Source organism: Schistocerca serialis, chromosome 1, assembly GCF_023864345.2.
Source record: "Schistocerca serialis cubense isolate TAMUIC-IGC-003099 chromosome 1, iqSchSeri2.2, whole genome shotgun sequence".
Lineage (NCBI taxonomy): Eukaryota > Metazoa > Arthropoda > Insecta > Orthoptera > Acrididae > Schistocerca > Schistocerca serialis.
In genome coordinates, this window is record NC_064638.1 from 782,450,173 (window position 1) to 782,463,982 (window position 13,810).

At 44.6% G+C, this 13,810-nt stretch overlaps 1 protein-coding gene across 1 annotated transcript in view; it reads left to right on the plus strand.

Moving 5' to 3' along the window:
- Positions 1-13,132, plus strand: part of LOC126483468 (BTB/POZ domain-containing protein Tiwaz) — a 173,186-nt gene extending 160,054 nt beyond the window's left edge. Inside the window, exons 4-5 of the mRNA XM_050106623.1 lie at positions 6,376-6,659; positions 9,832-13,132. Coding sequence (XP_049962580.1) covers positions 6,376-6,659; positions 9,832-10,068 — 521 coding nt within the window. The 3' untranslated portion in view covers positions 10,069-13,132. The remainder of the gene's footprint in view (positions 1-6,375; positions 6,660-9,831) is intronic.
- The last annotated feature ends 678 nt before the right edge of the window (positions 13,133-13,810 follow it).

Sequence of the window (13,810 nt, forward strand, 5' to 3'; positions counted from 1 at the left end):
AGGAGGGGGTGGAGATCTCTTCTGAATAGCACGTTGCAAGGCATCCCAGATATGCTCAATAATATTCCCGTGTGGGGAGTCTGGTGGCCAGGAGAAGTGCTTAAAACCAGAAGAGAGTTCCTGGAGTCACTCTGTACCAATTCTTGACGTGTGGGGTGGCGCAGTAATGATAATGGCAGATATAAAAAATAATTTGTAGGTATACGAACAGATGTTTTATGATATATCGAGTTCTGGGGAAGGAAAGCTAAGTATTCCGGGAAGTGAGGAAAATCTGGTTTGAAGGAAGAATGTATAATATAAGCGTAAGGAATGTGTACAGGCGCAATAGCGATCCGTTTTGTTGCTATACTATATATGTCATTAACTGTCTTCTGAAGCTGGAGATGTTTTTTAGTTCTCTAATATAATGCAGGAGGTTGTTCCAGAGTCGGGTTCTTGCTATTGCGCTTGTCTGCACGCAGCCATGATAGCTGTGCTTAAGATAGTGAAATACGATCAGAGATTTGGTCGGACGTCACAGATATAACAAACTAGAGAATATAAACACTATTTTTAATATTAAAAAAAAACACCGATCTTATAAACCGGAAATAAGTCCAGCCCCCACTTTTGAAACTTCAAGGGTGGAACAGGCATTCGTAACCAGTTGCAAGCGCTGTGAGCGTACCTGAGAAAGGCCTTGTAGGATAACTTCGCTGTAATCAATAATTGGGAATATAAGTATTTGTACAAGTTTATTTTTCATGTCAAGAGGGAAGAGCTTTTTATGTTTTTATAGGGCATGGAGAGATGCAATGTTTTATGCAGTCACGTGCTCAGTCAATTTTAGATTTGCATCTTATATGACTCCTAGACTCTTTGCTGAAGGAGGAAAGTTGATATTTGGTCCATTTAGGGTTAAAGATGATAGGGATTCCCAATATTTCGAATTAATGAGTCTAGAATAACTAACCAGTATCGCCTGAAATTTGGATGAGTTGAGCTTTAACACCACATCCTGCGCCCACTTTGATAGTGCACACAGGTCGTTACTGAGATTCTCGATAGCAGTCTTCAGGATTGCTCGTTTTGCAGCTAGGTACAACTCGAGGTCACCAGCGTACGTGTAGTATTTGCAAAGCTGATGATACATCATTTACGTACGATCAAAAGAGTATAGAACTTAATACCGAATCCTGGAGGACGGTTGATACTACCTGCCTCCTTTGTGAGTTTATGGTGCGGACATGACGCCTTGCTGGCGGGACGCCCGTATGAACAAAACCATTTCGCTGCACGTGGCGAGAAATTTAGGGTGCTAAATTTGACAAGGAATATGTCGAAGTTGACACCGTCAAGTAAACGTGTAGATTAAATACCTAAGTTGCTGGACTGTCTACATACTGCAGCAGGTAAATTATGTTTCTGATGACATTCCGACTGAATAGTGATTATACAGCATTTACTTAATAATCTAACTTTAAATTTTTTAATGCATTCACGCCACGTTAGATGAGAGAGAATATGAGAGGGCACTTTCTGCACGGTCTGCCACGTTGGCTGGCGCCAAATGGCAGCTGGTGAAGGAAGAACGCACATAGAGCAGTAGTTGCCAACATTTGCAGAGACTGCCGCAGAACTGCATCCTCTCAAAAGATGTAAATTCCCTTATTTGAAGCTTTGTGTAAATAAATTTCCTATCTGCTGCAAGGACGTGCATAAAATGTGTTTGTGAGTGGCGACTTGTGGCGATAAGCAGCAGTTCCACATTCGAATTCAGCTACGTCAAAATTGTCAGCGTCACCAACTTTTCATTAAAGAGTTGTTGAACCGCGTGAACTGTGAAAGAGGCAAGTCCTCTTTAGGTAGATGCTCCTGAACTGGCAAGGCTAAACTTGCATGGTGCAATCAACATTGCTGCAAGCTTGATCTTTATTATAATCCTACTAACTACTGCATATTGTGAATCTAGTGCCCATTTCCTAGCTTTGCTTTTACGCTATATTTCGACAGGATTGTTGCAACAGACCCGTTGCTTTCACATTGCTCCCAGATGTCCCCTTTGGTTCAGCACTGGATATGTCGCTATTCTGCCGCCATCGCAGCCATCTTTAGTGTAGGTTTCGCTTCCATCTTGGATGGTGGGATATGATTACAAAGACAATGGAAACACACGTAATCCAAGCAATCGTGCTAGAGCCAGGACCGGGCGCACTTTCGCTCACTTAACCAGCTGCGAAGGGTTGACGTATTGCGTCACTTTGAAAGAATGTGGCACAGTGAAGTTGGAATCTCACGTCAAGAAGCATCCAGCAGCGTTAGGACTCAAAACAAGAAACAGGAGAGCAGTGGACGTCGGGGACGAGCCTGATGAATTTCAGACTGATCATCGTCAGCAAGTTGTTCAGTCATTTCAAGATTTATGTTTCCTATCGTATTTAAAGTTTCATTCTGTATTCTTTCGTGTTTATTGATGATTGGACACTGATCGTCACTACGAAGGCACTCGCTCACTGACCGGCGGAAGACGTACCACCCCTATTCACGCCTACATGCCCTCCTGCAATCAGTAGCCCCCACGTACGACATTGTTCTCACCGAGCAAAGTAATATAGATATTGGAACAGTAATTTATTGTACAGGCTCATTTTGTTATTGTCAGAGTATAGTCATATTTAAACTCTGTCCTCCACTTTTACTGCCCAAGTGTCCAAATCCTAGGTAAAACACCAGTGGAAACTCATATTCTTCAATATGAAGATGGCATGCAACAAATGCCAAATTGGCGTGAAGTTTCGATATGCAAACGATTAGCAATTCAGCATAACAGGTCAAGCACGTATGAGAAACGCTATGTACAATCTGTATAGAATGGAAGATTACTCAGCAGGTTTGACGTTCAGAAATCACAGTCATTTTTGTTATTTGTGAGAAGGAAAATTGGAAATTTGTGGTAAGTTCCTAGTGGGACCAAACTGCTAAGGTCATCGGGCCCTAGGCTTACACACTACTTATTCTAACTTAAACTAACTTACGCTAAGGACAACACACACACCCATGTCCGAGGGAGGACTCGAACCTCCGACGGGGGCAGCGGCGCGAATCGTTTGTGAGAAGGGCATGTCATGCGCCGTGTAAGAAGGAGAAACTTCTACCAGCACGTGTCCCAATTAGACCGTGGCCTAAAACTAACAACGGCCCAGATAGCAGTGTGATGACCGCGTGCCCTCCATACCCACATCCAGTGACGCCTATTGGTTGAGGATGACACGACGGTCGATCGGAACCGTTGGGACTTCTGAGGCCTGTTCGGATGGAGATCGAGGCCTATCGTGCCTGTGGTTTCTTGTATGGCAATATTGATGCTCATATTGGTCGGGGTCCTGTGTCTGTCATACGAATATAGCTATGGTGGGCTCAGCAGAGCCAGTCCGGAGCTCGTGGATCATGGGGTCCCGGGTTCGATTCCCGGTCACGATGGGGATTTTCTCTGCCCGGGGACTGGGTGTTTGTGTTGTCCTCATCATTTCGTCATCGTCATCATCATTCGTGACAGTGACTAGAGTGGACTGTGTAAAAAATTGGACTGTGTAAAAATTGGACTGTGTAAAAATTGAGACATTGTACGGGCGCTAATGACCGCGCAGTTGAGCGCCCCACAAACCAAACATCATCATCAGCAGCAGAGCCGTGCTCAAGGGCATGCAGGATCTCAACGCTTTCACGTGACTAGCACCTGAGAGGACAGATGTAGTGTTTGCAGGACGACCTGTGGAGCACCATGGGCATTCAGCACGGCGACAATTGCACCACGTCGTTTTTTCAAATGTGTCCCACTGCTGCACACAGCGTGTATGGAGGCTCCGAGTAGGACGAACAATTCCAGATTGTATTCGTCAAACTCATACAGGCCTAGGACATGGAGTGACAGTATGGAGTGTCGTTGGGTACATACACAATCACCTGTTGTTCGCATAGAATAGTCAGTAACTTGGACAGCAGAAGTCTGATTTTTGACATATTAAGATCTCTGTAGAATGTAATGCAAGACCCCATGTTGCGTATACCGCCAGGATCCAACACGATAAAGATGGTATTCAACTGTAGCACTGGTCAAGACGGTTTAGGGGAAACTGGAATGCAAACACTCGCCAACCACTATGACTGACGAACTCTGCGTAGACCTGAAACAGGATGGAATCCAGGCTTAGTTTGACGCAATGCCCAGCCAGGCTAAAGTCATTGTTGTCGCCAGAGATGCCAGCTGTGTGTGTTTATCCCGAAATCACTTACAACTTTAATCTTGCGTTCTTCCCACTTTATTGTATACGTAAATATTGTTTTATTGATATTCTTAGCGATATGACAAATTCGTCATCAACGTACACTTAAATTGTAATGGAGAAATGACGAAGAAATATTAACGTAAAATACTCAGAGCCTGGTGGTCTCGTATGCCAGTCCACATACGTTCTAGATAAGAGACCACTGTGACACACATCCCATGGCGCACTGGAGAAATATTCGAGACACGTAATACGGTGTCTCGTTACCAGTCTTGATGCGTAGTTCTTGTCATCATCACATGTGCTATTTGTCTGTCTAAATGTTAGATCGCATTTGGGGAAGAAAGGCGCCAGTTATCCGTTCCAAATATTTTGAGTAATCGGCACACAAACATTGTCAAGGAAATCTGTATTTTTAACAAAGGAAACTTATATGAGCCCTGTTATCCATACAAATAATAAAAATGGATGTACATTTGAATCTATGTACATCCCACATCTCTTCCGAAATGACAGGACCGATTTAAATCAAAATCGGTACGCATATAATTTACTCTTCATTTAAAACTTCCGGGCTAATAGGCCGTGGTCGATGTATAAAACCCTCCTCTGACGTTTCGTCTCCGACTGCGGGAGACATCCTCCAAGATAAAGCGGCGAACTGCTTACCTCGGAGGATGCCTCCCGCAGTCGGAGACGAAACGTCAGGGGAGGGTTTTATACATCGACCACGGCCTATTAGCCCGGAAGTTTTAAGTAAAGACAATACCGTCCGTGAAAGTCTACATTGTATGATCATATAATTTACTGTTTAGGAAGAATCTCTGTCGGAGTGAGAACCACCCAACTATCAAACGGGTGTGAGTGGGGATGAAAAAGCAGTGTAGCGCAACTCGCAACAATACCCATGCGCTAGTCCAGTATTTGAGAATAACGGCACTTGGAGACTTGTCAAAAACTTTACTCAAAATTTCAAACGTCTAAATAACTTTTTCTCGCTGATGACCCCCCACAAAATGATGAACGGAAAAAAATTTCGTCGCTTATCGCATTTACACCGTTCAAGCAGTAAAACAGCCACATGAAGCAAGACGTTTTAATTTATTACTTCTGTAATATTAATTATATTCGTAGCACATTTTGCAGACAGTATCAACATATACTACTGAATGTCTCACCAGCTGGGGCCAGTTGCAAAAATGACTGTGCGGACGATGTGGCCTATTTACATGTATTTTACATCATGTGACGATGCTGTGCTGAATATATTTCTATGTTTTGACGATGTCATTACGGCCTTATCAGTTTAGGACATGGTGTAGAAAAGATCTGAGGATGGTCATTACTGACTGAAACCGGTCATCGTCAAAAGAATTGATATTGAGATCAAAGACTGGAATAAAGAACATTTTACTGCTGAATGTGCCTACAATAATATATCGTAGTACGACACGTAGCCGGCCCCGGTGGCCGAGCGGTTCTTGGCGCTACAGTCTGGAACCGCGCGACTGCTAGGGTCACAGGTTCGAATCCTGCCTCAGGCATGGATGTGTGTGATGTCCTTAGGTTAGTTAGGTTTAAGTAGTTCTAAGTTCTAGGGGACTGATGACCTCAGAAGTTAAGTCCCATAGTGCTCAGAGCCATTTGAACTATTTTACGACACGTAGTTGAGGAGCTATGACGTCATAAACACTGGGCTGAGTGAGAAACTGCCGCATCATGCATGACGGAGATGGAGATTGAAAAGAGAGGGGGGGAGGAGACAGAATGAAGAGAGAGGGGAAGGAGGAGATGGAATTAGAGAGGGGAGGAGGAGATAGACAGGGTGGGGAGGACCAGATGGACAGAGGGGGACGAGAAGATTAACAGAGAGAGGCATAGGAAGGAATAGAGAGAGGGGCAGGAGGAGATGGGCAGGGAGTGGGAGTGGACAGAGGCAGACCAAAGGGAGATGGACTGATAGAAGACTGGAAGAAGTATATATTCGGCCAACGCAGGGTAATCAATTAGTAATCAGATAAAGCTGCGTTCATTTCGATGTGTAAAATTTTCCTTGAACTCCATTATGTGGTCGTTGTGTGACACAGTGCCTCTCCGAATGTTGCAGCCATGGTGAGGCAGCTGGAGCAACTGCGCAAGGAGCGCCAGAAGAAAGCAGCGGCGGCGGCGGCGGCGGCAGCGGCGGCGGCGAGCCCGCAGGCGCTGGGCGGCGGCAGGGACCGCGGCGGGGGCGGTGGGGGCGGCGTGGGCGGCTGCGCCGACGACCCGGGCTGCTGCCACAACAGCGGCGCGCTGCAGCCGGGCCTGCACTACGAGTGCGTCGCGCTGCACGTCTCCCCGGACCTCGGCGAGCGCATCGTGCTCTCCGGCGAGCGCGCCGTCCTCGACGAGGTGCGTGCGCCTCCCCTCCGTGACCAGCTCAGCGGACCGCACTGTCGGCAGCTTCTCATTTTGTTTTAGTTTTATAAAGTGTGTTCATCACGTCTTATATAATAGTCACAGCCGAAACATATCGGCGAAGTAACTCTTTCTTCACACATTATACGTGTGTTAAAGGGCTTAACTAAATACGAGATCGATTTCTAAAATTTATTGCCTTTATAGGTGTCTCACAGACGCACACACAATGTATCTGAGCAAAAGTATCGGGACACCTGTTACTGGACATGAAGGTGGAGTCTCTCCACCTTTTGACTCTATGACGATGACTTAAACTTTCCTAGGGACACTTTCAGAGAGATATCCGGAATTCTGTTGAAGAATAGCAGTTAATGCTTCCTCAGCCGGCCACCTTCCCAACTGCATGCAAATTTCGCACGATGGTAGAATGATCACAGTTGATCACCTTCGCCAGTTCTCAAGTACACTGACTTGGACCCTCGTGGATGAATATGTTTAAACTAGCCGGCCGAGCGGTTCTAGGCGCTTCAGTCTGGAACCGCGCGACCGCTACGGTCGCAGGTTCGAATCCTGCCTCGGGCATGGATGTGTGTGATGTCCTTAGGTTAGTTGGGTTTAAGTAGTTCTAAGTTCTAGGGGACTGATGACCTCAGATGTTAAGTCCCATAGTGCTCAGAGCCATTTTTTTTTTTTTTTGCCAATGCTTCCTCAACAGGAGAAAAGAACAGAGAAGGTAGTGCTGTCTGGCACAGGCATCTGGAGCGAAGTAGACGTTCTAATTTATCCCAGTGGAGTTCCATTGAGTTGAAGTCGGTACTATTGGCAGGGCTATGCATTTCAGAAATGCTGTTGTCCACAAACCATTGTCTCGCAAATGCTGCTTTATGACAGGTTGCCATCGTCTTCGAACTATTCCTGTACGCATTCACAACACTGTAAAACTTGTTCATTTCCTTGCGTATTTTCTCTCAAATGCAGTGGGGGTACCATACCCTAATCACGAAAAACACCTCCATAGTGTATCACCACCTCCTTCCTACTTCACTGTAGCACTACACGTGATGGCAGGTAACATTCTACAGACACTGGCCAAACCAAAAATCTTCTGCTGGATTGCCACAAGGTATAGCGCGACTCTTCACTCCAAATCACTAATTTCTAGTCATCCACTGTTCAGTGGCCTCTTTCATAAGACCACGTGAAGTGTCGCTTGAAACTGACAACAGAAATGTGTGGTGTATGACGAGCTGCTTGACCATTGTAACCTGTTCCTTGTAACTGTCACTCAGTTATTGTGTTAATTGTATTGCTGATAGCACTACAGTGCTCTACAATCCGTGCCCTTGTGTACATGAGGTCTGCCTGGTCATGATTGTTCCTTAGCGTTTCCATTTCGATGACCCATCACCATCAGTCGACTTGGACAGCTCTATAAGGGTTTAAATGCCCCCGATGGATCTGTTACTCAGGTATGATCGAACGGCGAGTCCCCGTGCGAAGTCAGTGAGCTCTCCTGGCCGACCCATTTACTGCTTCTCTGCCGACAACACAATAGTCCCTCCTTCCTTTTGCACTTGCTAGTCCGCCCCTCCTGACATCTAATCATCAACTGCGTACTACATAGCGGTGTCCAGACACCCGCCCGGTTATTCGTTCGTATTAAAGCGCCGCTTCCGGGACGGAGAGCTGCCGGCTTTGTATACACTCCGGCCGAGTGATAAACGACGAAAGTCGGTTTACTGGAAAGCCTAGTTCTGATTTTTGGGCTGTTTCCCGCATCTCACGAGGTGAATATCGGGCTAGTACCCAAATCTTGCCTCAGTGACAGGATTCACGAACATTTCGAAGAGCTTTCGCTCGCTATCCCATGGATAACAGTATACGCAAAACAGTAGCCATACAAGTGTTTATCCGGGGAGGTAGCTGGCTTTCGACAGGAATGGCATCCGATAACTCGTTAAACTAACCACGCTCAATCCGTTAATAGCCACAGTGAATCTACACAGATGCGGTACAGAGAGTTCAATCCACACGAAGTTCAAATGGCTCTGAGCACTATGGGACTTAACTTCTGAGGTCATCAGTCCCCTAGAACCTAGAACTACTTATACCTAACTAACCTAAGGACATCACACACATCCATGCCCGAGGCAGGATTCGAACCTGCGACCGTAACAGTAGCGCGGTTCCTGACTGCAGCGCCTAGAACCGCTCGGCCACTCGGCCGGCCCACACGAAGTGGTCCAGCATTGGTTGCTTGACTACCTAAGGAAAATTTGATATTTGCTGGTTGAATTGCCTAATGTTTATAGGACTCAAAAATAATTTTTAAAATTTTTTATTGTTTATGATTCAGAAATGGCAGCAACTTTTGTTTCAAGATGAATCCTTCTGTGGAATACTACTGTTCAAAAAAGTGAGTTTTCGTAATATTCGACCAATAGCTTCGACCTATTAGAAATACACTAAGGAATACATCCAGCTAGGTGATAATGGCTTTAATTGGCACACCAGAGTCTCCTCAACTAATTGCTATATTTTCAAGCCTATGCAGTTTTATTAACTACGCAGTAGTGGGTTGCTCTAGACCTTTCAGATACACAGCATTTAGTTCAGGACACTCTGGTCTACAAATTAAAGCCATTATCACCTAGCTGGATGCGTTCCTTAGTGTATTTCTAATAGGTCGAAGCTATTGGTCGAAATTTAAGAAAACTCAATTTTTTGAACAGTAGTATTTCACAGGAAGAGCCGTTTCTCAGACAATATTTTTGTGCTGTTACTCTATGTAGTATAGTTACTTTTTTAAATAGTGTTGCACTGGTGAGAAGCTTACACTTAAAAAGTACACTATTTTCAAAAAACATATTTTTCATTCTTTCAGTTGCAGAATCTTTGTTGGTGGGTCAGAAAAAAATTTGAAAATTATACACTTAATAGACCCTTATGATATCAAACTTCAGTACACACTTCAACTTTGAGAGTCAATTGGAAGTTACGAAAAAATATTACAAATATGAGTTAAAATTAGTTTTTTTTTAACATCTTCCATGTCTGGAGAAAAAGAATGATAAGGGCGACCGAATACTGTTGATCAGTTGGTGTCTAAGCCCAGGTGAGTGCGCCTGTACCGCTACAGCCCTGGTGTCTGCTGGTGCCGCAGGTGTTCCCCGAGACGTCGCAGGCGCTGATGGACGCGCGGTCGGGCGCGGCGTGGAACGCGCACGACGCGCGCCACGTCATCCGCTTCCCGCTCAACGGCTACTGCAAGCTGAACTCGGTGCAGGCCATCACGCGGCTGCTGAACCGCGGCTTCAGCGTCGCCGCCAGCACCGGCGGCGGCGTCGAGGGCCAGCAGTTCTCCGAGTACCTCTTCGTCCGGCAGGCGCACCCGCTCTAGGCCCGCGGCCCCTGGTGCGGCCTTCCGCCGTGACCGACTCACAGACTGCTGCAGTGGGGAGCGCACCTCGCCGCCACGCTCTCTCTATCGTGTTCTCTCCACCACTGGAGATGCTCGACTCGCGAGCTCCTTTCGGCGACCAGAGCATTTTATATTCCAGTTTTAATACTCATTTGACATTCCTTCACACTGTCTGAATGGGCACTAGCGTCAGTGCAAAAACTTGACAAATTCCGTACAATGTGAATACGCAAATAGGTATATAGCAAACTGAGAAAAAGCAACTGAACGATACGATATCATAAGAGGGGCGTTCAATAAGAAATGCAACACATTTTTTCTGGTTTATTCAGGTCTCCAATACACCATACTATTTCCACTCTTTTGGTTACAAAATCCTATTTTTCAACGTTATCTCCGTTCGATGCGACAGCCTTACGCCAGCTTACTGGCAGGGCCTGTATGCCCGCATTGTACCGCTCTACTGGTTGACATCGCAGACAACGGCATGCTGCATCAGGAACTTTCCCATCATTCAAGTACTCCTTCTCACGGAGTGCATCCTTCATTGAGCCAGACAGCTGGAAGTGATAATGTGCGTGATCCGAGCAGTAGGGTGCGTGATGAAGAATAATCCAGTGAAGTGTTGTGAGGTCCTCTCGTGTTGTCAAGGGAAAGAATAAACTCCCTTTAATTTACGTCTATGGTCACAAAACTTTTTGTCCACAGATTACCGGTTTCGGTCTATAATGGCCATCTTCAGATCTGTGTTTTATAAAAACACTGTCCTAATAAAGTACATTAGGACATTGTTTTTATAAAACACAGATCTGAAGATGGACATTATAGACCGAAACCGGTCTGTAGCTAGGTAATGTACTTTATTAGGACATTGTTTTAATAAAATACAGATCTGAAGATGGTCATCATCGACCGAAACCGGTAATCTGTGAACAAAAAGTTTGTGCCCGTAGACGTAACTTAAAGGGAATTTATTCTACATACGGGTCAATGTTTTACTCGCGGCAATGTCGCAGCTTGTGAATGGATACAGTCGTTGGAATTTTTGTGGCGAGAAACACGCTGAAGTCATTTCTTCAACTTCTTGAGCGTAGCGCAGTACACTTCGAAGTTGGTCATTGCACCACGATGGAGGACATCAAACAGAATAACCCCTTTAGTGTCACAGAAGACCGTCGCCATGACTTTACTGGCTGAGCGTGTGGCTTTGAACTTTTCCTTCGGAGGACAGGTTGTGTGGAGTCACTCCATGGATTGCCGTTTTGTAACCGGTTCAAATGATGAATCCATGTTTCATCGCCTGTGACGATATTCGACAAAAAAACTGTCAACATCAGCCTCGTAACGCGCAAGCAATTCCGCACTGATGACCTTCGTTTGCTCTTTATGGTACTCTGTTAGGCGGAGAGCGACGCAGCTGGTACACACCTTTTAGTGTCCCAACTGGTGGACGAGTGTGTCAGATATGTCCAGTTGAGCAGCGAGGTGTTTGATTGTGATCCGTCGATCACCTCGGATGACAGTGTCCGCACGTTCCAACATTGTAGGAGTGATAGCTATGTGCAGTCGGCCCGTACGCGGCAGATTCGACAGATTTGCGCGACCCTGTTGCTATGATGAGACGTCTCACCCAACGATTCTCCATGCTTTTGTTACTGCCAGGTCTCCGTAGACACCATGCAAGCGCCTATGAATATCTGTGATGGTATGGTTTTCCGCCAAAAGAATCTCAATGACAGTTCTCTGATTGGAACGCACGCTTTTGAAGGCCACTAATAGCGCCACCACCTATCGGAATTTCGTGAAACTGTAGGGGGCTGAAACGGGAATATTCCTCGATGCCCCCACAAAGGTCTTGCTGCATCAACAGAAAAAAATGTGTTGCACTACTTATGAACACCCCTCGTACAAGTGGTGTTCTATGAAGAGGTACTGCTACAAAATACTGTTACGGATTTGAGACCTAATTCCAGAAGCGGACAGACACATTTAAGGTTGAACTGAATCAAACAATGCGTAAAGCGCGTGCTGTTTCCGTTAAAACAATCCTGTCAATTACAGCACTTTTACCGCAGTTGCTCCAGTTATGATTCATTCCATTAATGTTAGTGTATCGTTTTTAGCAACATAATTATTTCTCTAGCAGGAATTCCACGGTTTTTTATCGTGAAAACTGTTTAAGATAAGAACGAATACTAACGAAACACACTACTGGCATGACCTTCAAATAGTATTATCAGAACGCCGTAGGCTTTCGAACAAAATTGTCTGAGGACCATTTCCTTGCACGCTAGGCAAAATATTATTAGCCGGCCACGAGTATTAATGCACTAAATCATCGAAAAGTTTGAAATTACATTCGTAAACCTTTCTCGGAGGTCTTTAGTTTGTCACCTTTTAAATCGTCGTTTGTAAATAGACACCATCGATCGCAATTTCCTTAATTTCTTAGTAATGCTTCTCAAGACCTTAATTCTAACACACTTTTTTTGTACATTACACCCCATCATTCTAACACTAAAATAGTTTTCTGTTTTTGACTTACATAGGCGTTACGGATCAAACTGACTTCTATCATTAAGTACAAAACTCAATATTCTCGACTCATTTCATAGCAGGAAAATTTCGTATACACTACGTTTATCTCCTTGTTGTATAGACGAGTGCTTGTACTACCGCACAGGAGAGGAAAGACATGTGGACCACGTGGTGATCTCATATTAGAAACTCCTTTCGGGGCTGAGAAGTGAGAAAGGAGAGTTAGGAGTGCGTTGCGGGGCGCTGCGGTTTCCGCCGACCGTCGCAGAAGGTTCCTGTGCCACGAGACGGGACCCGAACTGACTGCCCGTCGTTCCCCCTGTCATAATTGTTGTTCTGTGACATAGGGTTATAACAGATCAGTTCACATCTCAAATAATAGATCTTTGTGTAAATGTAGCATATAGAAAATATTGTTTGTTTTTAAAGTATATAACTTCTATCGCAATAAGAAACAATTGTGCCAATCTGTACCGAAACTGTACGATTAAATCTTTGACATAATACTAAACGTGTACTGCTTTTTTGACTGCAATTCGTATTTTCTTCCTTTAGAATTCAGTTGTATGAACAACTTTTTTGTTACATTGTGCCAAACATCTTCCAGTGAAGCTGTTACAATCTATTTACTGCAAGATAAAATACTCTTGAAGCAATGATAAAAGTGTGCTGACGCTGATAACGTAATAGTGGCCATATCGACGACAGAATACACAAACAATTTCAGCCGGGATCAGCGCCCAAGTATTAAAACCATCCTTAGCAACGGTTGTCTAATAGTCACAAGAATGGTTGCATCGTGGCAGGCATGTAACATTAAAACGACTTTTATTTTTGGAAACAATAACATTTATGTTTTATGTAAAGGATTACGGCAATTTCAAAGATCTTCTTCACACAGGAGGACAACAGATCTGAAAACATGCACGTGATTAAGTCTCAGACTAAAGAGTATTCCAACATACATACGGCTGTAATAGTTATCTCTACGCGTGAGAAACGCGGACTTCACAAAGCGCTTATAGGGCAGAATGAAACTTCAACCGTTCTTCAGCAAAAGTTTTACTTGTTTGACAAAATGCCTAATTACATAAACAGATGAAATAAATTCGACCTTTTTAAATATATACAGAATGGTTCAAAAATGAATCCACTGTTTGAAAGTCCATAACTGGCAAACTAA